Here is a 24,010-nt window from a genome sequence, read left to right as displayed (position 1 = left end):
TGCCTTTTATTTTTCTTTGTTGTCTGATTGCTGAGGCTAGGACTTCTAGGCTATGTTGAATAACAGTGGTGATAGTGGACATCCCTGCCATGTTCCTGACCTCAGGGGTAAAGATCTCAGTTTTTCTGCTTTGAGAATGATATTCATTGTGAGTTTCTCATAGATGGTTTTGATGATATTGAGTTATGTACCCTCTATCCCTACACTTTGAAGGATTTTGAACAAGAAATTATGCTGTACTTTGTCAAATGCTTTTTCAGCATCTATTGAGAATATCATGTGCTTTCGGAAGAATAGGTATTAATTCTTCTTTAAATGTTTGGTGGAATTTCCCAGGGAAGCCGTCTGGCTGGGCTCCTGTTTTTTGGAGTTTTTGATGACTGCTTCAACCTCCTTACTGGATATGGGTCTTTTCAGTTCTTCTTGTTCAGCTTTGGTAGTTTATATATCTCTAGGAATGCACCCATTTCTTCCAGATTGTCAAATTTGCTGGCATATAGTTGCTCATAATATTTTATTATTATTGTTTGTATTTCTTTGGTGTTGGTTGTGATCTCTCCCCTTTCATTCAGGATTTTATTAATTTGGGTCCTTTCTCTTTTATTTTTGATAAGTCTGGCCAGGGAGTTATCAATCTTATCAGTTCTTTCAACAAACAAGCTCCCAGGTTCATTTATTTGTTCTACTGCTCTTTTGGTTTCTATTTCATTGATTTCTGTTCTGATCTTTATTATTTCTCTTCTCCTGCTGTGTTTAGGCTTTCTTTGCTGTTCCTTCTCCAGTTCCTTTAGGTGTAGGGTTAGGTTGTGTACTTGAGATCTTACTTGTTTCTTCAGAAAGTCTTGTGTTCCTATGTACTTTCCTATCAGGACTGCCTTTGCTGCATCCCAAAGATTTTGAAAAGTTGTGTTTTCATTTTCATTTGTTTCCATGAATTTTTTTTAATTCCTCTTAAATTACCTGGTTGACCCATTCCTTCTTTAGTAGGATGCTCTTTGCCTCCATGTATTGGAGTTCTTTCCAACTTTTCCTTTATGATTAAGTACTAGTTTCAGAACATTGTGGTCAGAAAATATGCATGGAATGATCCCAATCTTTTAGTACCAGTTGAGATCTGATTTGTGACCCAGGATGTGATCTATTCTGGAAAATGTTCCATGTGCACTAGAGAAGAATGTGTATTCTTTTGCTTTGGAATGGAATCTTCTGAATGTATCTTTAATGTCCATCTGATCCAGTGAGTCATCTAAAGCTTTTATTTCCTGTTGATCTTTTGCTTAGATGATCTGTTCATTTCAGTGAGGGGGTTGTTAAAGTCCCCTACTATTTTTGTATTATTGTTAATGTGTTTCCTTGATTTTGTTGTTAATTGGTTTATATAATTGTCTGCTCCCATGATAGGGGCATAGATATTTAAAATTATTAGATCTTGTTGGACAGAAGAAGCTTTAACTATGATATAGTGTCTTTCCTCATCTCTTGTGATAGTCTTTGGCTTAAAATCTAATGTGTCTGATATAAGGATTGCCACCCCAGCTTTCTTTGGATATCCATTAGCATGGTAAATTGTTTTCCACTCCCTCACTTTCAATCTGGAGGTGTGTTTGGGTCTAAAATGAGTTTCTTGTAGACAGTATGTTGATGGGGATATTTTTTTATCTGTTCTGAAACCCTGTATCTTTTGATTGGGGCATTTAGTCCATTTATATTCAGGGTAACTATTGAAAGATATGAATTTAGTGCCATTGTATTGCCTGTAATGTGACTGTTACTGTCTATTGGCTGTCTTCCTTTTTGGTCTATGTTACTTTTAGACTCTCTCTTTGCTTAGAGGACCCCTTGAATATTTCCTTGAGGGCTGGTTTGGTGTACAAATTCTTTTAGTTTCTGTTTGTCCTGGAAGCTTTTTATCTCTCCTTCTATTTTCAATGGTAACCTAGCTGGATATAGTGTTCTTGGCTGCATATTTTTCTCATTTAGTGCTTTGAATATATCATGCTAGTCCTTTCTGGCCTGCCAGGTCTCTGTGAATAAGTTTGCTTCCTATCTAATATTTCTATGATTGTATGTTACAGACCTCATGTCCTGAGCTATTTTAAGGATTTTCTCTTTCTCACTAAGACTTGTAAGTTTTTCCCTTCGTTGACAGGGTGTGGACCTATTTTTATTGATTTTTGAGGTGATTCTTTGCCTTCTGGATTTGGATGCTTGTTGTTTTTTTTTTTTTCCCATATTAGGGAAATTCTCTAGTATAATTTGCTCCAATATATCTTCTGTGCCTCTCTCTCTTTCTTCTTCTTCCGGGATCTCAATTATTCTGATATTGTATCGTCTTAAGGTATCACTTATCTCTCAAATTCTCCCCTCGTGATCCAGTGGTTGTTTGTCTCTCTTTTGCTCAGCTTCTTTATTCTCTGTCATTTGGTCTTCTATATCACTAATTCTCTTTTCTGCCTCATTTACCCTAGCAGTACAAATTTCCATTTTTTATTGCACCTCATTAGTAGGTTTTTTAATTTCAATTTGATTAGATGTTAGTTCTTTTACTTCTCCAGAAAGAGATTTTATTTCTCCAGAAAGGGATTCTCTACCATCTTCCATGCTTTTTTTTTTTTAGCCCAGCTAGCACCTTGATAATTGTCATCCTGAAATCTAGTTCTGACATATTACTACTGTCATTGATTAGGTCACTAGTATTTATTAGGTCACTAGTCATTGAAACTGCCTCTTTTTTTTTAAGATTTTTTTTATTTATTTGACAGAGAGAGATCACAAATAGATAGAGATGCAGGCAGAGAGAGAGAGAGGGAAGCAGGCTCCCTGCTGAGCAGAAAGCCCAACGCGGGACTCGATCCCAGGACCCCGAGATCATGACCTGAGCTGAAGGCAGCGGCTTAACCCACAGAGCCACCCAGGCGCCCCCATTGATACTGCCTCTTGTTCTTTTTTTCATGTTGTGTATTTCCACCTTGCCATTTTATCCAGATATGAATAGATGAATGAGGAGACAAAATACTAAAAGGGTGGCCAAAACCCCAGAACAATATATGCTAACCAAATCAGAAGAGATCCAAAACAGAAGAGCAGAAGAAAGAGGGAAAATTAAAAAAAAATATATCTATATCTATATCTATATCTATATCTATATCTATCTATCTATATATATATATATTAGACTGGTGAATAGAACAGAGACACCCACTCGATTTTGGGTGTGTTCTGGTCTCTTAAAGGAAACTACCTCCCAAAATTTTAAAGAAAAAAACATGTATATATATATATACATATATATATATGTATACATATATACATATATATATATATATACACACACACATATATACACACACACACATAAACAAAAATAAGGGTAATCATGATGAAGACATGGAATATGACTGTAAAGGTGAAAATTTGAAAAGATTCTAAAAGATAAATTGATAAGGTAAGAAGTTGGTTGGAAAAAGAAAAAAAAAGAGGAGAGAATGTGATCAGGCTAGAGATGAAAACCAAGCTATGCACAGGATTTAGGGTATATTTTCATCTATTATAAAAAATTGTATCCCAAAATTTTAGAGAAAAAACACCTCAATGTGTACAAAAAATAAGGTTAAATATAGTAAAGGGATAAAATATGACTATAGTAATGAAAATTTAAAAATATTTTTTAAAAAGGTATTGATAAGATAAAATAGTTTAAAAATGTTAAAATAGGAAAGAGGAAATGTTTAAAAAAGTAGAATAAGAAAAAAATAAAATTTAAAAAATTTAATTTTCAGAGACTTAAGGATCATGGGAAAAAAGCCATGAACTCTATGTGATACTTTCCCCTAGCTCTGGAGTTCTACAGTTCTCATTGATTGGTGAACTTGACCTTGACTGGATATTCTTGCTGACCTGCTGGGGAAGGACCTGTTGCAGTGATTCTCAAATGTCTTTGCTTGAGGCAGAATTGCACTGCTCCTGTCAGGGGCCAGGCTCAGCAAGTTGTGGGGTTCACTCTCAGTAGCTTTTGTTCCCTGAATTTTTTTGTACAACTTTGGAGGACCAGAATGAAGATGGTGGCCTCCCAGTCTCCAGGAGCAAGAGCTCAGGGCCCCAGCCCTCAGTGAGCCCTCATAGAAAAGAAGTCAATTCCTCCTGTCTGCCTGGTCTCTGGCAGCACTCTGAGATCACCTGGCTTGTGACGGAGCATTTCTTTCTCTGGTGCATGGCCCTGTTTGGAGTCTCCAAACCCAGCAGATTCCTGCAGCATGCTCCTGCACTGCTCCTCCTGGAGGAGGAAGGAGGCGGTCTCCCCGGATTTGCCAATTATGGGGTCCCTGTTCAAATGGAGTGGCCTGACCATGATTTGGATCATGGTTTAAGGTAACCCAAAGCTGGGAACCCCCTCCTCATTTCTGTCTCTGTAGCTGACCTCCCTGATCTGAAACCTGGGAGCTCTGCCACTCTCAGACACCCTGGACTTTTTGTGACACCACAGGTCCTGAGACCACACTGTCCCTGTGAGGGATCCACCCCCTGCTTAGCCTCTGGATCAACATCCCTCAGTGGAATAGACTTCTAAAAGTTCTGATTTTATGCTCTGCTGTTCTACTGCTTGCCAGGAGCTGGCCCCTCCCACTTTGGTCTCTCTTCCCATCACTTCGGATTCACTTCTCCGCATGTCCTACCTTCCAGAAAATGGTCATTATCTGTTCCTGGAATTGTTGCTCTCCTTCTATTCCATCTCCTGTTGAGTTCATAGGTATTCAGAGGGTTGATAACTATCTAGCTGAACTCCTGGGACCTGATGATATTTGAGTCTCCTACTCCTCCTCCATCTTGCTTCCTCCTCTTTCAGAAAGTTATTGCACCAGTCCCTCAGAGAAGCATCTAAAGGAGTAGGTAAATATATGGGTAATTTTGCCTCTGGCAGGCTTCCCTTGAGTCACCTGCTTGCTGGTGGGAAGTTGAGAAATTCAGCAAGTAATAAAGTATCTTTCCTCCCTCCACCCCAGGGCAGACCCCATGTATTTGTGAAATAGAAAAACATTGGCCCTCCTATACCGAAGCATAAAACTGACCGTATTAATAAGGATGCCTGTTGTGCCCTCAGTGATGCCAGTTCCATCTTCAAGGATTCCCTGGATTCAGGTAGAATTGGTTGGGTCTGCTATTAATTTCACTCCTTCTAGCACCTCCCCACATCCCAGGGGAAGAGATGGAGCAGGACCAGGGGATATCACATCAGGCATTCTCTTGTCTCAGGACTGTATTTTCCCTGTTGCTCTTTGAATGAACAAGTCTATTCTTACTGTTGGATCTACAGAAAATGTAGAACCTACTCCTTGGTCTGAGCAAAACTCCACAGGTATGGAACAGACAGGACAAACACCAGAAATCATGCATAGCCACATAAAGGCAAAACTACAGGTGCCTAGGAACAGTTCTTGATGCTGGGCATGGACAGTTCTGGATGGAGACAAATGTGTGTTAAGGTTTTCCCAGAGGACAGTTTTAAAGGAGCAGCACTCTGCTAGCCTGAAAGGAAGAAGAATTCTCTGTACCAGTGAAATGTGTAAGGCTCAATTCAATTCAACATGAGTTTATTAAATGGTCATTATATGCCAGGCCCCAGCTGATGCTCTCTAGGAGTTAACAGGATACACTACTTACCTATGGTCTATATCAGGAGCAAAAAAGAAAAAAAAAGGGAAAAGAAAGATACAGATAACTGTGCTATGCCATTTTTTTAGAAATCAGAATTATTATACAGTTGACATGTAGAGTTGTAAGATATTTAAATTGTACATAGAATTAATTAGTTATGCATGTAATTGTGAAATATTCATTATGATTTGTCCTCTAGAAAGCACTAATGATGGTACTTTAATCTACATGTTTCATCAAATGAAGGTGAGAGTACAAAGGGCGCCTTTGTTTCTCTCACTTCAACTTTATGCATGAAGAGGCTTCAGCTGGAGCTTTGGTGTTCAAAGTGTGGTACCTGGACCAACAGCATCAACATCACCTGGGACCTTGATATAAGTACAAGTTCTGGGCCCCACACAGACCCCCTGAATTCCAAACACTGGGGACAGCACCCAGCAATCTGTTTCCACAAGCCCTCCACGTGTCATGGCACCCCCTGAGGTTTGAGCACCACTGAGCAGAATATTATTCCTGGCTACTGTCCACAGGACCCTCTGTCATTGGGACCTAGATTAATGAAGTGAAGACATAACACTGAGGATACGCAGTTAGCATCTTACAGTGTTTTGTAGGTTTTCTTTTTTTGTCCAGAACAAAACTGCCCATTGGACACATGCAATCCAACCTGCTCATACAGGAGAACAAGTAATTAAAGAAGTCTTTCTCCTGTGGTGGTAGGCCAGGGACACTCAGCATTACATGTGATGAAGAGCAAATCTGTCTAATTTAGTCATGCAGGATTAGCAAGCTGAGTAGGCTGCAGATCTACAGCTGAGAGTTTAATCATCTATCTCTATGTCATGATAATCAATAGGTTCCAAAAACAGGAGGGGGAAATGGTGTGTTAATTATTGGACCTCTACAGCTCTGACAATGGGTTGTAGTGAAAAGTAGACAGGATTCAGGTTCAGGTTGTGTGAAGTAGAGAGACCTAGTTAAGAGAATAACAGGACAGAAAAACCAGAATTTTTTAAGGAAATGGAACTAGAGAAATGACCAGTTGTGACCTCTCCTGCTACACATAAATAAGCAGAGCACAGAAGAAACTGAGCACCTTGTTCAAGGTCATAGTGGTACTTATTGGTGGAAACAGGAAGAGAACCCAGGACATGTGACTCTCAGCTGTGCACTTTCTCAGCAGGTGGACCAACGTAGACAACAGTAGAGAAATTTTAAAGTCCAAGAATGAAGATTTTGATAAGAGAAATTCCAACCCAGGGATTTTCAGCATGGGCAGTGGCTTCAAAGCTAAAGTGCTTTGCTTTGAGGAGAAAGCTCTGGCCCCAATTCACCTGTGCATGCTCTGTTGTCCCCTCACACAGCCAAGGCTCAAGCTATACAGCCTGCTCCGTGTGCTCGGAACATGGCTTCCTTTTCCTGGTGTTGTTCTTTATTTGTATGTTACTTATGACAACACTCCCTTTGTATTAGAATATAGGCTCCTTAAGTGCAGAGGCCATATTTCATCTATTCTTTTTTTGGTCTTTTCCTAGTTTCTTTTATGTTTTTATGTAAGTATAATGAACATGCAGAGTTGATGTATTACTCACTGGTGTGCAATACAATGATTCAATAATTCTACATATTCTCAGTGCTCATCAAGATTAGTGTACTCTTATGACCCTTTATTTATCACCCATTCCCCTACCCATCTCTCCTTTGGTAACCACGAGTTTGTTCCTTTTATTTAGTGGTCCAGGGTGTTGTGCTTTTGCTTTATTTTATTTTATTTTTGGTATTGCTTTTTGTCTTTCTTTTTTCTTTTTTTCACTTAAAAAATTTTTTATTTCTTTAACTCTATATTAGAGTGAAAACATATGGCATTTGTTTTTCTCAGACTGACACACTTCAATTAGTGTTATACCCACCCAGTTCACCCCTGTGGTTACAAATGGCAAGATTCCATTCTTCTTTATGGATGAGTAATAGTCCATTGGATATACACATAGACCACATCTTCTTTAATCATTCAACTGTTGATGCACATTTGGGTGGCTTCCATATCCTGACTATTGTAATTAATGGTGCAATAAACATAGGGGTGAATATATCTTTTCAAGTTCATGAAACAAAAACACTTTTGTACAGAAAAGGAAACCATCAATAACAAAGAAAGGCAACATTCTAGAGAGAAGATATTTGCAAGTTATATGTCAATAAGGGGTTAATACTCAAGATACATAAAGAACTTATACAACTAAATACCAAGAAAACAAAAATGCAATTAAAAAATGAGCAGAGGATTTGAATAGATATTTTTCCAAAGAAGACATACTGATGGCCAACAGACACATAAAAAGATGCTTAGTATTACTAATCATCAGGGAAATACAAATGATTACTCTATGTTGGTTAACTGAACATTAAAAAAATTAAACATATTAAACTCTTTTTAAAAGCTCAACAACAGCTTTGTAGTTAATCTTGAAATCAGACAATATGATGTCCCCAGTTTTTTTTTTCAATATTTCCTTAGCAAGTTGGGGTCTCTTCTGGTTCCATACAAATTTTAGGATTGTGTGCTCCAGCTCTTTGAAAAATGCTGGTGGAATTTTGATCGGGATGGCATTGAAAGTATAGATTGCTCTAGGCAGTATAGACATTTTAACAATGTTTATTCTTTCAATCCATGAGCATGAACTGCTTTTCCATCTTTTTGTGTCTTCTTCAATTTCTTTCATGAGTGTTCTTGAGTGTTCTTGAGTACAGATCCTTTCCCTCTTTGGTTAGGTTTATTCCAATGTATCTCATGGTTCTTGGTGCTATAGTAAATGGAATTGATTCTCTCATTTCCCTTTCTATATTTTATTATTAATGTATAAGAAAATAACTGATTTCTCTACCTTGATTTTGTATCAACACGGACAGGACTGGAGGAGATTATGCTGAGTGAAATAAGTGAAGCATAGAGAGCCAATTATCATATGGTTTTGCTTACTTGTGGAATATAAAGAATAACATGGAGGACATTAGAAGAAGGAGAGGAGAAGTGAGATGGGGGACATCAGAGACTGTGGACTCTGGGAAGCAAACTGAGGGTTTTGGAGCAGAGAGGTATGGGGGGATTGGATGAGCCTAGAGGTGAGTATTAAGTAGGGCATGTATCGCATGGAGCACTGGGTGTGATGCATAAACAATGAATCTTGGAAAACTGAAAAAATAAAGTAAAATAAAATAAAAAATGCAATCATATGTGACTTTATACTGTCAGGATGGGTAAAATAAAAAAAGACAAGAGTAACTAGTGTTGACAAAAATATGGAGAAAAAGGAATCTTCATGCACTGTTGGTGGCCATGTCAACTGATGCAGGCATTACAGAAAATGGTATGGAGATTCCTTAAGAGATTTAAAAAAGAACTACCATATGATCCAGTAATTCTGCTACTGGATATTTTTAAAGTGATCTCAACAGCCAATGAGGATCTCAAACTCACCAGCACGAGAGCAAGAGTTTTGCTCTCCTGACTGAGCCAGCTAGGTACTCCCTACACCAGTGGATATTTAACCAAAGGAAAAGAAAACACTTTTTTCAAGTTTCTCTTAATACTAATTTTGTAAAAGCCAATAAGGAGCTATAGACACACTTGAAGAATAGAAAGTAAAAAAAAAAAAAAAAAAAAAAGGAAAGGCAAAACACATCCTTCACTATACCATAAATAGGAAGCTCTATTAGTGTTCCCCCAATATCTCATAGGAGCCCATATTTCCATGTGCTCAGGAGACTTCCCATTATTGTGTATTGGGAACCTGGCTGCATTCAGGTGTGATGATGTCAAGCCAAATACATACTGGTACTGCTGAACTCAAGGTCTAGACAGGCTTTGCTGGATCCCATAGCTGAAGTAGATAGCAAACCCAATCAGCATCCAGACACCAAATCTCAGCCAGGTGCCAACTGACATCTGCATCATAAGGCAAACATTCACAAAGATGCTTAGGAGTGGGAGGAGAGGCAGAGCAGGGACCTTAAAGGGAAGGGGAGAGGAACACTGTGGTTGTCTCCAGATGACCCCAGTGATCCCAGTGATGAGCACCAGGAGCAGCACAGCTGCTGTGATCGGTACTGGGTCTCCAGAAAGCAGACCTGGCCAGTGGGCCAGCACCAGGCAGAGGAGGGTCATCAGCAGAACAAGCAGTAAGGAGCACACATAGACAACCTGGCCAGAGAGTGGAGTCGGGGTGGGGCTGCCTGGAAAAAATAGTTCTTGTAGAGTCAGCTTCTCTGCAGTAGGTGCAGTCTCCTCCTGCATCTGCGACACATTTCCCCCATTCTCCTCCTGCAACTCTTTTTCATTTTCCTCCTTCCTCCTTTCAGGCTGATACCTGATGATGAGAACACAAAAAGCTACCAAGGAATAAGATATCAGGGTGCCAACTGACCTGAGGTCCAAAAGATCATTGAGTCTAAAGTAAAATACCATTATTCCTGCAATGATGGTAAAGATCACAGTGAACACAACACGGAAATATGTTCTGAAAACAAAACTGGCAAGAAAAGGGAACAGGAGGCCATCCTCTGCCATCATGGCTATCACCCGCTGTATGGGGAATGTAAAGCTCCAATAGGTGCCGACAAAAATACTAAAGAACATTATAAAAGCTACAGCATAGTAGGCGGGGAGCCAGCCAACATGGAGAAATGCCTCAGGCAAGGCGCTCCCAGGTCGAAGCTGGTAGTAAGGAACCATAAGTGTAAGTGCTGTAGAGACACCAAAATACACAAAAAAGCAGATGAGCAGTGAAATCACAATGCCCTTGGGGATGGAACGCTGGGGATTGTGGGATTCTTTGACTCTGGTAACAATAACGCTAAAACCTATAAATGCATAGAAACAGGTAGCTGATCCACGGAGAATTCCCTCAACGCCGAAAGGCACGAATCCTCCAGAGCCCAGACGATCCAGGCTAGAGGGATCATTGTGTCCGACCTGTATATAGTCCTCTTCTGTGAGCTTCCAGTTGTGCAGGTCCCCCTTTATGAAGCCAGAGATGATGAAAAAACTGAGCGCCAAAAGTTTTATCAATGTGACCACTTTAAAAACTCTGAAGAACCCATGCCAACCTATATATTGCAGTTCCATTAATAAAAACAGAAAGATGACAAAAAAGTAGCGTAGACTGTCTGCAATGACTTGGGGAACATACTGTGAGATGATCTTATGCAGAATCACAGAGATCCAGTCCCCAACGAAGATGTCAAAAGATAAGATCCAGGCCTGGACCACAACGAATGCATCAACAACAAAGGAGAGGATGAGATTCCAGCCAGTGATGAAAGCCCAGAATTCACCTACAGTGATGTAGCTGTAGAGATATGCCGAGCCAGAATGGGAAACCCGGGCACTGAACTCCGCATAGCACATTCCAGCCAACAGTGAAGTTAGACCTGCCACCAAAAAGCAGATCACAATGGATGGTCCTGCTTGGTTACTGGCCACCTCATTAGCTAGGAAGTACACACCAACACCCACTGTGCGGCCCACACCCAGGGCCACTAAATCCAGAGTGCTCAGTTTTATGCCAGATTTTATCTCATCCACTTCTTTCTCTAGTGGACGTCTGCTTACCAGCTTTTGAAGAAACCTGTGAAGTGCCTGACGCAGCATTCTAGCTGGAATTGAAGAACAGTCTAAGGATAAGGGAACTGGAGCAAGCCCAGACAGCGAAGAGTGCTGGATCTGCTTAAGTGAGGCTGAGTTAAGCCAAGTTGGGTGGGGACTGCCAGGGTCCTTTGCTCAGGCTTCAGAGCTGCTGCTTCATATTTCTTCTTTTTTTTTTCTTTTTAATATTTTGTTGGTTATTTTTAATGTTTCTTATGTTTTATTTTCTTTTTTCAGTGTTCCAAGATTCTTCTGGTACATGCTATCCTTCCAGAATGCCTATGGAAACAATAAATATTTACTGAACAATGGTGTTCAGCCAATCAACTGATAATCAAAGTCTGCATGTAACTTGTTGAAGCCCAAGTATCACAGAAACTGACACCAAAAAACACCACAGAAGATTAATTATTCTTTCCCTCCAGAAAAAGTACCAAATACCCCTGACATTCTGTTCTTTTTTTTTTTTTTAATTTATTTTTAGTGGGCTCCATTCCCAACATGGTGCCCTACATGGGGCCTGACCTTACAACTCTGAGATCAAGACCTGAGCTGATATCAAGTGTTGGAGTCTCAACCAACTGAGCCACTCAAGCACCCCAACATTTTCCTTTTCTACATACCAGATAACAATCCCATGTGATTTCATGAGTCACACATCTTCCTGTGTTAATTAGGTGGTAAGACACAACAGGGTATGAATGTATTGTGCAAGAATTCACATGCGGGACGTATGCCCACTGCTTGAGCATGAGTTATGACACATTAATTCATGGACTAGATGCCTCTTTGCAATTACAGACCCATTCTCTATGTATCCTCAGATTTTAGATACAAATATTAGTCTCTCTGTCTTAAAACTCTCAGCTCCCAAATCTGCTACCCAAGGTTAGAATCACTTTGGCCCCCTTTTCCTCATTCTGCATCATCCTTTAGCTGTACTGATAACCAAGAATGAACAGTCCACTCCTTCCCTTTACCAACTTGCCCCACAGAGGCGCTATGAACATATAGGAGGAGGGAGAAAGGGGCAGGACCTCCTAACCACCTGCAAGAAGGAGAGGACCAGACTAGACTGTCTGGGAAGAAAACACTGTAGAAATGGGAGAAACGGCCAACCCATGATCCATGACTGAGAAGTGACAGGAGCCAGAGAGGCTATATTATGATTTCTGACATTCATTAAACCTCACCCAAAACAACCAGACAAAAATTCACTACCTTTTTTATGTTCACAGTATGACACTGTGATAGGTAGGGAGAAAAGAAATGAGTCACTTACTTCAGTTGCTCTCAACCAAGAAAGATCCTTCTGTTTCCTCCTTCTCTGGGTTCCAGGAGAGAAGGTGAACTTATTTCTGCAGACAACCTCCTCACTGGTTACACTGTGCTCTTTACCCTCACACCCTGTGCCATCTGGGGTGTCAGCTGCCAGGGGTTTGGAGAACCTGCCCTGCTCTTTGAGCTTGTACTAAAACACTTGTGACTCCCTATGAAATTTTCACAAGGAGTTACTTTCAACTCATTCAAACTGTTGTCTGAATGTTTTCTTAATGAAGGACTCCTGTGTGTGATTCCCTCTTACTCCTCCTTCCCTACTTCTCTTCAGATGGCTCCCTCCATAAGGGGAGCTAGGATCTGGATGAATAATTCACAGCTATGCCCAGGAAATGAGAAGTGGAGAACAGAGAAAACAAAGTCCATGCAGCCCTCACTGTCCACCCTACTCATGCTTCAGTCTTTTTTTTTTTTAAATTATTTAATTTATTTATTTGAGAGAGAGACAGAGTGAGAGAGCATGAGAGGGGAGGTCAGAGGAAGAAGCAGACTCCCCATGGAGCTGGGAGCCTGATGTGGGACTCGATCCCAGGACTCCAGGACCATGACCCGAGCCGAAGGCTGCTGCCCAACCAACTGAGCCACCCAGGTGCCCCTCATGCTTCAATCTTAAGAGAATTTTAGAAGATGTTCTCAGAAGTTTTTGAAGACAGAAATATCAGTCAAAATTGGAAGGTCTGCTCTATAGGTGATGAAAGAGAACCTTTGGGTGTGGGCTAGAACTTCTGTCTATAAATCCATCTAGACTCCTTATTTGCCACTCACCAGTTCTAGTGCTATGATTTACAAATGAGCACAGGAGATAGATAACAAGTGTCAATTCTTAACTCATGGAAACTTTTTAAATATCTGAGGTTTTCCCAACCCACCACTGGGCTTCAAACCTTTCTGTGCTTCCACACTGCCCTTCTTTTATAGTCTTTCCTTTGTTCATAATATGATCTGTGCTTATTCCTACAGCCTCATCCCCTGCCCAGTTCCTGCTCCAGCTGTGAAATTCGATGCTCACATTGTTCCCTTGCCTCTACTGCTTTCTTGGCCCCTTCACTTAGCTAACCCCTACTTCTCTTTCAGTTCACAGCTCAGCTGTTGCTTTCTCAGGAAGGCTTCCCTGATCCTTATGCTGCCCTTCCTATGTGCTCTTCTAGCACCTGGCTTCCCCCATGTGTCACTGATCCTACTGTATCCAAATTCAAGGTCACCTGTTGGTCTCCTCCCTCAGACTGTGAGGAAGGTACTTGGTAAGTATTTGTTGAACAAATGACCATTCTGAGAAGAGAAATCTGACAGAGACCATAATCCAGAATTCCTATATACTGGACATTCAGATACTTTGTAGCCAAGCAATCCTGATGATTCAGGCTCATGTAGAGATATATGTGGTATTACCTTCCTTGTGGAAGGTGAGCAAAATGGATAGTGTGAAGGGAAAACCAACTGTGATAAAGCCTTGACTGTTCATCATTCATCATCCATGTATGACTCACACTGGGTGGTAAAGAATCATTTGCCTTTGAGAACACCTGTTTAAAAATATTAGGCTCCTGGGGATTATGGGCAACCAACCACCCACACCCAGTTAGAGAATCCCTACTTTTTTGTAGGCATCATGCCCAGGCCTATAATCCAGGTAGGATATCCCAAGTCAGATTTTCTCACTTTGAGGGACAAATGGGGACATAATGACGATACCTGGGGACATTTCCCAACTTTAGATCCTCTCCTTCTGGCGATTCTTACCCACAAGCCATGTACTTCCCATGACTGCTCTAAGTCACCCAACTGACACGAAATTGTCCGCAAGTTCAAGGGGAAGAAATTCTAAAAGCTTCCTTCACACGAAGGCAGTGCAGTTCAATAGTTAGGAGTAAGGCTCTGTAGGTAGACTGTTCAGGTTCAAATCACACCTCAGTCTTACTCCCAGTGACTGGTTAAATTAGTTTACCTCTCAGGGCTTTAGTTTCTACAATAGTCAAATGGGAGTAAAAATATGTACCTCATAGACCAGCTTCGAGGAGTAAGTGAAATGATGTCTGTACGTATGTAGCTCAGTGCCTTGCAAACAATATGGACTTAATATCATTTACCAAGTATTTAATATTGAAAATGGTCCAAAGTAAGCCAACACTGAAAATCAGCCAGTCTTTATAAATGCACTGGCTCAAAATCATCCACAATATCTTGACCTTCTTAGTTCTCCCTCATGAGACAATCAAAACAGTCTTATTCCATATGATTCACCTTTAAATGCTAAGGACTCTAATTAGACACCTTCATCCACGCTGGTGCTGACACATGGGGGTCCTAGACTCACTGAATTGAATCAGGCATCTAGAAATGCAAGGCTCTATACAATAATAATAATAACAGTATCTTTGTCTACAGATGCCTCATCTGGAAGAAGCAGTGCTGAGTACTATAGAGATAAGAACCACGAACAATAGGTCAGAAAAGTTAGATGTGAGCCCTGGCCCTTCCTCGTAATGACATGAGCTTGGGCAATTTCCATAATATCTCCATGCCTCAGTTTCCTTATCCAGTAGGAACCTTACTTAACCTCCCTCACTGGATCAACATGAGAATTCCATAAGAAGATGCAAACTAATACATGCGGCTGGTGGCAGTGTCACCGAGGCACCATCTGAAGCTCAATCCTCATGGAATTCAGAATGCTTACACAGCTGGACACTGTAGTGGTTGAATGGGTGAATGTATCTGAAACAAACATAGAACGTGGACTGGAACAGCATTTGTTAAAAAACTAAAGAAAGTGCCTCTACTGAGGAGGGGTAATGTGAATAGAGATAAGGATGAAACAGGATAATAAAATGCATTGAAAAGGGGCTAACTGGACATAATAAAAAATAAAATAAAAATTAAGAAAATGAAAGAAAAGAGGCCTGACAGGAAGCGATGGTGCAAACATGCCATGACGGAGGGAGATATTGACTCCATTCTGTGCCTGCAGGTTCAACACAAGATTGCAGGAGACAATGTTGTTAGAGCACCTGGTACAGAACCTGGTAAATGACAGACATTCAGTTGATTGAAATTGAATATGGAAGTGGAATCCTGTAATAGCCATGATATGGAGAATACAAAGAAGGAATACCTGCTAGAAAGAGGGTGAAGAACAGGAAAGATGGGTCACCCCTCCTACTAGTTCCCGCTGAACCCAATTCCTCTCTCTTCCAGCCCCTTTGGCTGTCTTTGGAGGCTGATGGAATTGGCACTAAGGATGCTTCTGCCACGTTTCTCTCTCTTGGGAACTAACCCCAACCACCGACCACTTGACAAAAACACAACAGTGGTTCTCAAGATTTGTTGAATCATGGACCCTTCTCAGATTCCTCACTTCAAAAAAAAAAAATGTCATACGCTATTCTGAATGGCATCCATGGACACTGAGCAGTAATCCTAGAGGAGGGCCATCTGAATGCCATGATAAGAGGGGGGTAATTCTTGATAATTTATATTTCCTTCAACTGTTCTGTGCAGGGTGGTCTTTGGGTTCCTTCCACTTTTTCTGAAGATGACAGAAAGTGGGCCTTCAGACAAAGTATTAAGTTACCAGGGAAGAAACCCAAAGAACGAAACATCTGGGAATTAAATAATCATGTTTTATGACTCCCAACAGGTACAGGCAGAACAAACAAATGAACAACCAAACATATAGAAGAGAAAGGACACCCGTGTCTGGAAAGCCTGAGAGAGCCTACTACAAATCCAGTTTCTAACAACACAGAGAAACATCATCCTCAAATGCCATGTTCAGATATCCCCATTCTCATGCAATAATCTACAGTTATTCCAATGGCTTATATTCAGTCCAAACACTCTGACCCAACTGTCAGAGCCCCACCCTAATTCTCCTCCTACTTTCAGATACATCACCTCCTGCCTGACGCAGCTCCTCACATCCTGTCTTACCCTTCCTGGGATGAGCCTGTGTCGTGGGTAAGTGACCTGCCCTGCCACAGATGCCCTACTCACTCCTTTCTGTCCAGTCTTGACCCTGAAACCTCTCTCAGCCCTATTCTACAACCTTTCCTGCATCTTGGATGCCTTTCCTAAACCACCCTGACCAATCCCCTTCCCTAGCCTTCCTCCTCTTCCCACTAGCAGTTACTGGCCATCCTGATGGCCAGCTGAAAGTAATTTTCCCTATTTGCCAGCTGGTGACCTGAGTGTGTTTCTTATATTCTATTATAGTCTAAGAGCTTCCAGAGGGCAGGGACAGGATCTAAATACCCCCTCATTCGATTTCCACACTCCCGTCTCCAACCCTCCCTACACAGGACAAGGATCTGCTTAAAATTGTAAAAAGCAACCAAAAGAGGCATTTGGAACAGAGAAAATGAATATATAGATGTATTGAATAACCACTATAACTTGAGATTCCTTTAAGAAGTGTTGTTTTGTTTTGTCTTGTTATGTTTTTGGGAAGAGATAAAGGGCCAAAGAGAGGTGTAAACAGGAAACTAGAATATGCACCATCTTGTATTTCAGGAGTGTCCTGAGGACATTTCCTAATGAGGGACCTGGGTCTGTGAATCGTTACACATGCACCACACTTAGAATTATTTCAAACTCTTGCCCTGAAAACAAAGCCTCTATTCTTGCCTGATTGTCCAATACCAGAATCCAGGGCTGCTTGAGTTAGGACTTCAGAAACTCTGAGAAATGCCAGCTATCCAAAAGACTTCATCCTTGTTTGTTTTGGAGCCACTGGTTTGGATGGCTCTGGAGCTTCTTGAAATTTTAAGGACAACGAGACCATTTATACACATTGGGAGTAAGAAAGACCTGTGCTTGGATATAGAGGATTAATATAATCTCTGGAGATGCTGCATTTACAGTCCATGTCTCTGGAATTTGAGAACTTGAAAACACTTATTTAATGGCATCATTAGCCTTCCTCTCAAGTCTTCACCACACTTCTTTCAAAGTAATTGATACTCACACTATCTTTGAAGCTATTCAGTAGAGGCCCCAGGCCAACATCCTGATTGGCTGGAGTACTAACTCCCTACCATAGAATCCAGTGGCAGTTACTGCCCTGGAAAAATGTTTTGAAAAGGAAAGGTCCAGAGTGAGCTCAGTACCATTCTTAGAGACAGAGGAGGAACATAATGACCTCTAAAGACTAAGCAGAGTGGGTGGGGCTTGCTGGGAAAGCAAGATAGCCTGCCCTTCAGGGAGTGGAAACAGTTCAGAAAAACATGGGAAATGGTACACAGAATGAAAGCCAACATGGAAACCGGACTTGAGTCTCATGTTCTGGTATGAAAAAAAAATAGTTTACAAAATCAAATGAAATATGTAATTTTCCTATTTTCTCTCTTTGTTTGTGACTTCTCTAGAAGAGTGTCCAGGGGCACCTGGGTGGCTCAGTGGGTCAAAGCCTCTGCCTTCTGCTTAGGTCATGATCCCAGAGTCCTGGGATTGAGCCCACATCTGGCTCTCTGCTCAGCAGGGAGCCTGGTTCCTCCTCCCTCTCAGCCTGCTTCTCTGTCTACTTGTGATCTCCATCTATCAAATAAATAAATAAAATCTTTAAATAGAAGAGTGTGTCCAAACATGATCTCTCATTTATTAATTCAACATATAAACTGCTCCCTATTTATTTAGTACCACTATGGGTAATGCAAGGAAAAACAAAACTTCCTCTACTCATGTTGCTTATTTTTTGCAGTAGGAAGCAAAACAAACAAACTAACTAACACATTAGTAACAGGTTTATGTATTGTTTTATTAGATTGGTAATCAGTGCTAGAGAGAAAAGGAAAGGAAGCAGATTTTAGCATGTGCTCACAGTGGGTCCTGTGACTTTAAAATGGGTGGTCCAAGACAGACTCTCCTTCACATTGTTGTGCAACTTTCACCACCAGACATCTCCAGAACTTGTTCATCCTCTGCAGCTGAAACTCTGTACTATTGAGCAGTAGCTCCCCATTCTTCCCTCTCCACAGCCCCTTTCAACCACCATTCTGAGTCCCTACGAATCTGACTAATCAAGGTACCTCATGTAAGTGGAATCATACAATATCATCTTTTTGTGACAGGCTCATTTCACTGGGCATAGTATCTTCAAGGTTCATCCATGTTTTACCAGATATCAAAATACCCTTACTCTTTAAGGCAGAATACTATTCTATAGTGTGTATACCTCACATCCAGGTTTTCTGTTTGTACACTGATGGACATGCTGGTTATTTAACTACTGGCTGTTATGAATAATGCTGTTAGGAATATGGTATACAAATATCTTTTTGAGGCTCTGCTTTCAATTCCCTGGGATATATACCCAGAAGTGGAATTGCAGATCACATGGTAATTATATATGTAATTTTTTGAGAAGCCACCTTCCTGTTTCTCAACAGTGGCTGTCCACTTTAACCATTCCTACCAGCAACACACAAGCATCCCATTTTCTTCACCACCTCACCAACACGCATTATCCTTACTTTTATTAATAGCAGCTATCCTAATGGGAGTGAAGTGGCACTTGGCTGGTTTTGAAAAATAACAAGGAGTCCTGGAGGGCCTGGACACAGTGAGTGATGGGAAAGCAGTAGGGGGTGAAGTCAGTGAGATAGCAGGAACCCAGATCCTTCACAGAGGATCTGAGAATCACTGTGAGGATTATACCTGTTATTGTAGGTGTGATGAAAACCCTAGAAAAAAAAAACATTCACATGTTGTAAAACAATTTTCATATATTTTTCATAAGGCAAGACTGATTGCCTTAAGTGAAGCTCCTCATAGTCTAGATTATCTCCCGGCAGGACTCTGTCACTTGAAAATCAAACAAAAGTCATTTTAGTGTCATTCACTATTTTAGGTTATTCCCACCAGTATTGTGCATAATCAAAAACTGACATGGTTTAAAAAAAAAACAAAACAAACAAACAAACAAAAAAAAACTGACATGGAAATAAACAGCGCTTTTTCTGGAACTTGGTGAAATTAAGATTGCAAAGACACAGATAGGTAGACTCTCAGAAAAGGTACAGAAACCATGTGAATCAGGCACTCACAAGGGCAGAATTAAGTAGATGAATCCAGTCCCAAGCCCCAAGTGCCTCAGGAAGGACTGTCAGAAATGTCTGAAATAGAGCTAGAGAGAAAAATCTTTTTCTCAAAAGGAAGACTGAAAACCTGTTTCTATGAGGCAAAAAATATGTCTCGGGGCACCTGGGTGGCTCAGTGGATTAAGCCACTGCCTTCGGCTCAGGTCATGATCTCAGGGTCCTGGGATTGAGCCCCGCATCGGGCTCTCTGCTCCACAGGGAGCCTGCTTCCTCCTCTATCTCTGCCTGCCTCTCTGCCTACTTGTGATCTCTCTCTGGCAAATAAATAAATAAAATCTTTAAAAAAAAATATGTCTCATAAGCTCACTTCCCTGGGCAACAGGGATGAAAGATTCTACATCCACATAAGAAGTCCAAAGAGTTATACAGTTTCTCAACTACAAATAATCTGGCATGAATGGCTGCCTAACTACCAAATATAAATATTAGAGGATATTTTCTTATATGTGTGGAGGGAAGGAGATGGAGGGTAGAGGAGAGAATCATAGGGCTGTCCCTCCTGGGAAAGGAGGAGAGATAAAAATAAATGTTCACTATGGCATTTTAGGATTCCAATGGCAGTTAGGGGAGGGAAGGATAGTAAAATCTAGAAACCAAAATAACTAATTTCTCTCAGCAAGGCAACAGGCCATGGACTCCTATTTTCTTTTTGCTGTTTCTTTCCAGGTGAAGACCACCTTATTCATCCTCCACTCAACCCACCCTAGAGCAAAGAGACTCCACAGTTTGCCTCACATTAGATTCCTCTTCTTACTTCCCTTTTCTGTGGACTCTTAATAGAGATCTGGGGTTACCTTCAACCTTCAAACAGTTATTTACAAAGCAGCCTTTGTGGACTTCATTCCAAGAAATTACATAAAAGTTTTGAATAAATATAAGGAATTCCAACTGAAATCATTGGTTTCAGATATTTGGAGATCACCAACCTGGCCCACAATTCAATTCAGCATACATGAAGTCACATAGACACTTAGGACCTTGTTCATACTTCCTCTACCTAGTAGGTTCCTACGGTTTGCAAATGCTGCATATCCAGGTCCAGCCACCTGCTACACTACTTGCTCCAACCTCCTGATCCATAACATTGGTAACTCTAACAACAACATGCTCTCACCTCTCAGTCAGATTCACCCAGTAGCCATCAGATAGTGCTCCCTTACCCTGAAATACAATAAAGCCCTATCACATTCTTTCGACTGTGACAGTGCTACACACAACTGGAATGGGAGTACTCTCTACCAATTCTGGAAAATGACACTTTCCTCAACTCTCAAAAAGATACACACAGACACACACTCCCACAAAAACTCTCCCAAACAGGCAGTTTCAAGCTCTCGATCAAATCCAAACATCAAAGACTGTATTTCTAAGTCTTTTCACTTTCTCACCACTTCTTCTGTGGCTCGTGCTTGAATAGGACAAATCTTCTCCCACACATGCACATCTTGCTGGAATGAACATCAGACCTCACACAGACTGTCCCTCTCTCCCTAAAAGCACTCTGTTTAACATGACACTACTTCCAGAAATGGCTTGGTCACATGTACAGATAGGATTGGATCTCTCCAGTATGTTCCACTTGCCCCTGCTCTCCTCACTGATGTCCAGTGGCAGAACTCAGGGATAGAACTCTGCACTGGGAGAAATCCCAGCTAGACAGGGAGATAGGAATAGTAGGTGGTGAGTGGAGCCCAGGAGCAGTTCTACCTGATGATGCTTCCGGCTTGCCTTTCCTTCCCCAGCTGAAGCCTGGGGTACAAAGAGTTAACTGGCCACAGCCAAGGAAGTACCTCCATGGGGTTTACAGGCCAGTTTGGCAAAGTCAGAGTCTGACACAAGAACTGAAATCCAAGTCTCTTTCACTACAACAAAGTGGAAGCACAAGGGAAGTAACCCAAGGCAGCCTAGACAAAGTGCACTATTGTGACGTTTGTGATTTGCTCCAGTGTCACGCTCTTGATGTGTGACAAGAACAGACGGACAATGTGGAGTTTTATTCCTTCCACTGCTTTACTTTATTTGGAAAACAGACTACCTACTGCTTTGACATTGGGCGACAAGACGTGGTTCTCCACTGCAATAACTACAAGTAAGGGTAGTCTTCAGAAGGGAGAGTGGGACAATAGTGAAAGGACTGAATGGGTGTAGAATAGGATTTTGCTTTTCTCAGGAGGATAGGGAAGTATAGTGTAAACTCCCAGAGAAAAGATGTTTCTGTATTTGCTACCATTTGCCTGCACTGTCTGTAATAACTACACTGTCTGAACAGAGAAATTGGATGGTCTATCAAGTAGAAACCACACAAGTTTCTAAGTGACAAAGACTGGATTCGATCTGTTAAAATTCAGATTTCAACTAAGTATAAATGAATACAAAAGAAAATTCAGAAACTACAGAGATTCTTTGTGCAAAAGAACTCAAGCAAAAGCACCGCTTCTCTTCCCCAATTTATCAACACCACCAATATTACCCTCAAATCATCACACACTCAGTTGCACACAGTGTAAGACGGTGGTGGCATATGTAGAATTGTCCTCTCTGGGAACTTACAATTTAGGGCTTCATGACTACCTCCCCACCTGTCCAAATAAGTAAAAGATACATAAACTATGAAACAGGAAGGATATTCTTAAGTAAGAAATGAACAGTGAAGGCAAAGTCATGTCAAGGTCCCACATGGCTTACTGGCTGATGAAAGATAAGAGAACTGAGGATCACATTTTCCAGTGTTGGCAGGACTAGTAAAATCTGTGCACTGCGGGTCAGCCTGAGAAGTCTGCATGGAAGAGGAAGGAAATATCCCACCAAGACATTGTGAATAACTGTTTCCTCAGAAAACATCAGTTCAAGCACTATCTTCAGCTTGGTCATGATCCAAAAAGTAGAGCCTCTTTAAGTCTTCCTTCCATGCCCCCCACCAAAAACACAAAACAAACTCCACCACAATTCAAGCCAGCAAATCCAGTTTGCCAGCTAGTCGGATCCAGTTACATATTTGCTAGAGATACAAATACAGATCAAGATTCTAATAAATAATATTAATAATAATGATAGTGATAATAATTCTAAGTACCAGTCTGTGCAGAAAAGGAAGAGAGAAACCATTGTAGTAATAATAAATGCTTAACTTTCCTCTTAGAGAAAGAGAAGTAAAGTTCAGATAACTGTCTAGAAAGGTTGAAAAACAACTGAAGTAACCAAATTCAGCTCATGCTAAAGAAAATAAATATCCCAGCTTATCTCCCAGGAGTCTTCTAGAAACAACCTCACCAAACAGATCACTTACCAGGCATCCTCCCACCTAGGACCTACTTTGGACTATATTCTGTCTGAATGTTACTTGGAAGAATCCTTTGTCTCCCTTTCTAAAATAAAACTCCTTAAACTAGAACCTGCTTCATGTTCTCTCCACAAAGTTAGAAACCCAAATTCTCCAAGTAATACTTGCTAGGTGCAACCAAGCCTTTAAAGTGAAGGGGTGGCAGTCCCCAAACTGTTTGCCCATTAGAGCAAGAGGAAACACAGCTATCTCCTCCAACTCACCTACCTACCTTATCACCCCTACAACCTGTACAAACCCTAACCTGTACCATGCCTACACCTCTCAAATCCCATCCCAGTCTGGCAGAGGCTGAATGGCAAGACACTAAAAACCCATCCCAATGGAGACATACATGCTCTACACCAACTGTATGTAGATCAAATCCATCCACCCAATGTAGACCAAAATCAATGTAGATGTAGACCCAAACATTTTCTTCTGCCCTACAAAATCATATGAAGGCCCTGCTGGCAGCATCAGTAGGCTAGCATCCTTGTACCACTATTGAGTAAGCAATCAGAGAGCCAGAGGTTCTCTAGAGGCTGTATAGACTTCATATTATCCAGTATCATTCTGGGATGATACAAACAGGTTCCTTTTCTCAGTAATTCTGGGATAATGTCAGTAAAGACATAGTGAAATGCAATCTTCCTCATTCATGACTTGAAACATTTCTAGGATTAGTTTTAGTCAGAATCCAGTTCTGGAAATTCTTCACATTTCCATCACAGCAAAACAAGAGATCAGTTTGACAAATCAGAAAAGCCTGAGCTTATGCTTCTAGAGGTCTTCAGAAACTTGGTGGGACACCAGGAAGAACCAGAATGAGATTTTCCAAACAGGAAACAGAAAGAGTTGGGAAAGCCAGGAAGGGTGTTCAATTAAGGGATTAGAAAGTGCTGGATAGATGGATGTCAACAGTGAAAATCCCTTTCTTGTCTATGTCCCATTATGATTCTC

At 41.0% G+C, this 24,010-nt stretch overlaps 1 protein-coding gene across 1 annotated transcript in view; it reads right to left on the bottom strand.

Moving 5' to 3' along the window:
- LOC123946370 (cationic amino acid transporter 3-like) overlaps positions 1–11,323 on the bottom strand; it is a 63,625-nt gene extending 52,302 nt beyond the window's left edge. Inside the window, exons 1-2 of the mRNA XM_046011810.1 lie at positions 9,513–11,323; positions 9,131–9,161 (exon numbers count right to left, since the gene is read on the bottom strand). Coding sequence (XP_045867766.1) covers positions 9,131–9,161; positions 9,513–11,302 — 1,821 coding nt within the window. The 5' untranslated portion in view covers positions 11,303–11,323. The remainder of the gene's footprint in view (positions 1–9,130; positions 9,162–9,512) is intronic.
- Between the last annotated feature and the right edge of the window lie 12,687 nt (positions 11,324–24,010).

The sequence above is a fragment of the Meles meles genome, chromosome 7, assembly GCF_922984935.1.
Source record: "Meles meles chromosome 7, mMelMel3.1 paternal haplotype, whole genome shotgun sequence".
Classification (NCBI taxonomy): domain Eukaryota; kingdom Metazoa; phylum Chordata; class Mammalia; order Carnivora; family Mustelidae; genus Meles; species Meles meles.
The sequence above is the reverse complement of the archived record's forward strand: the minus strand, read 5'-3'. Positions and strand labels throughout refer to the sequence as shown.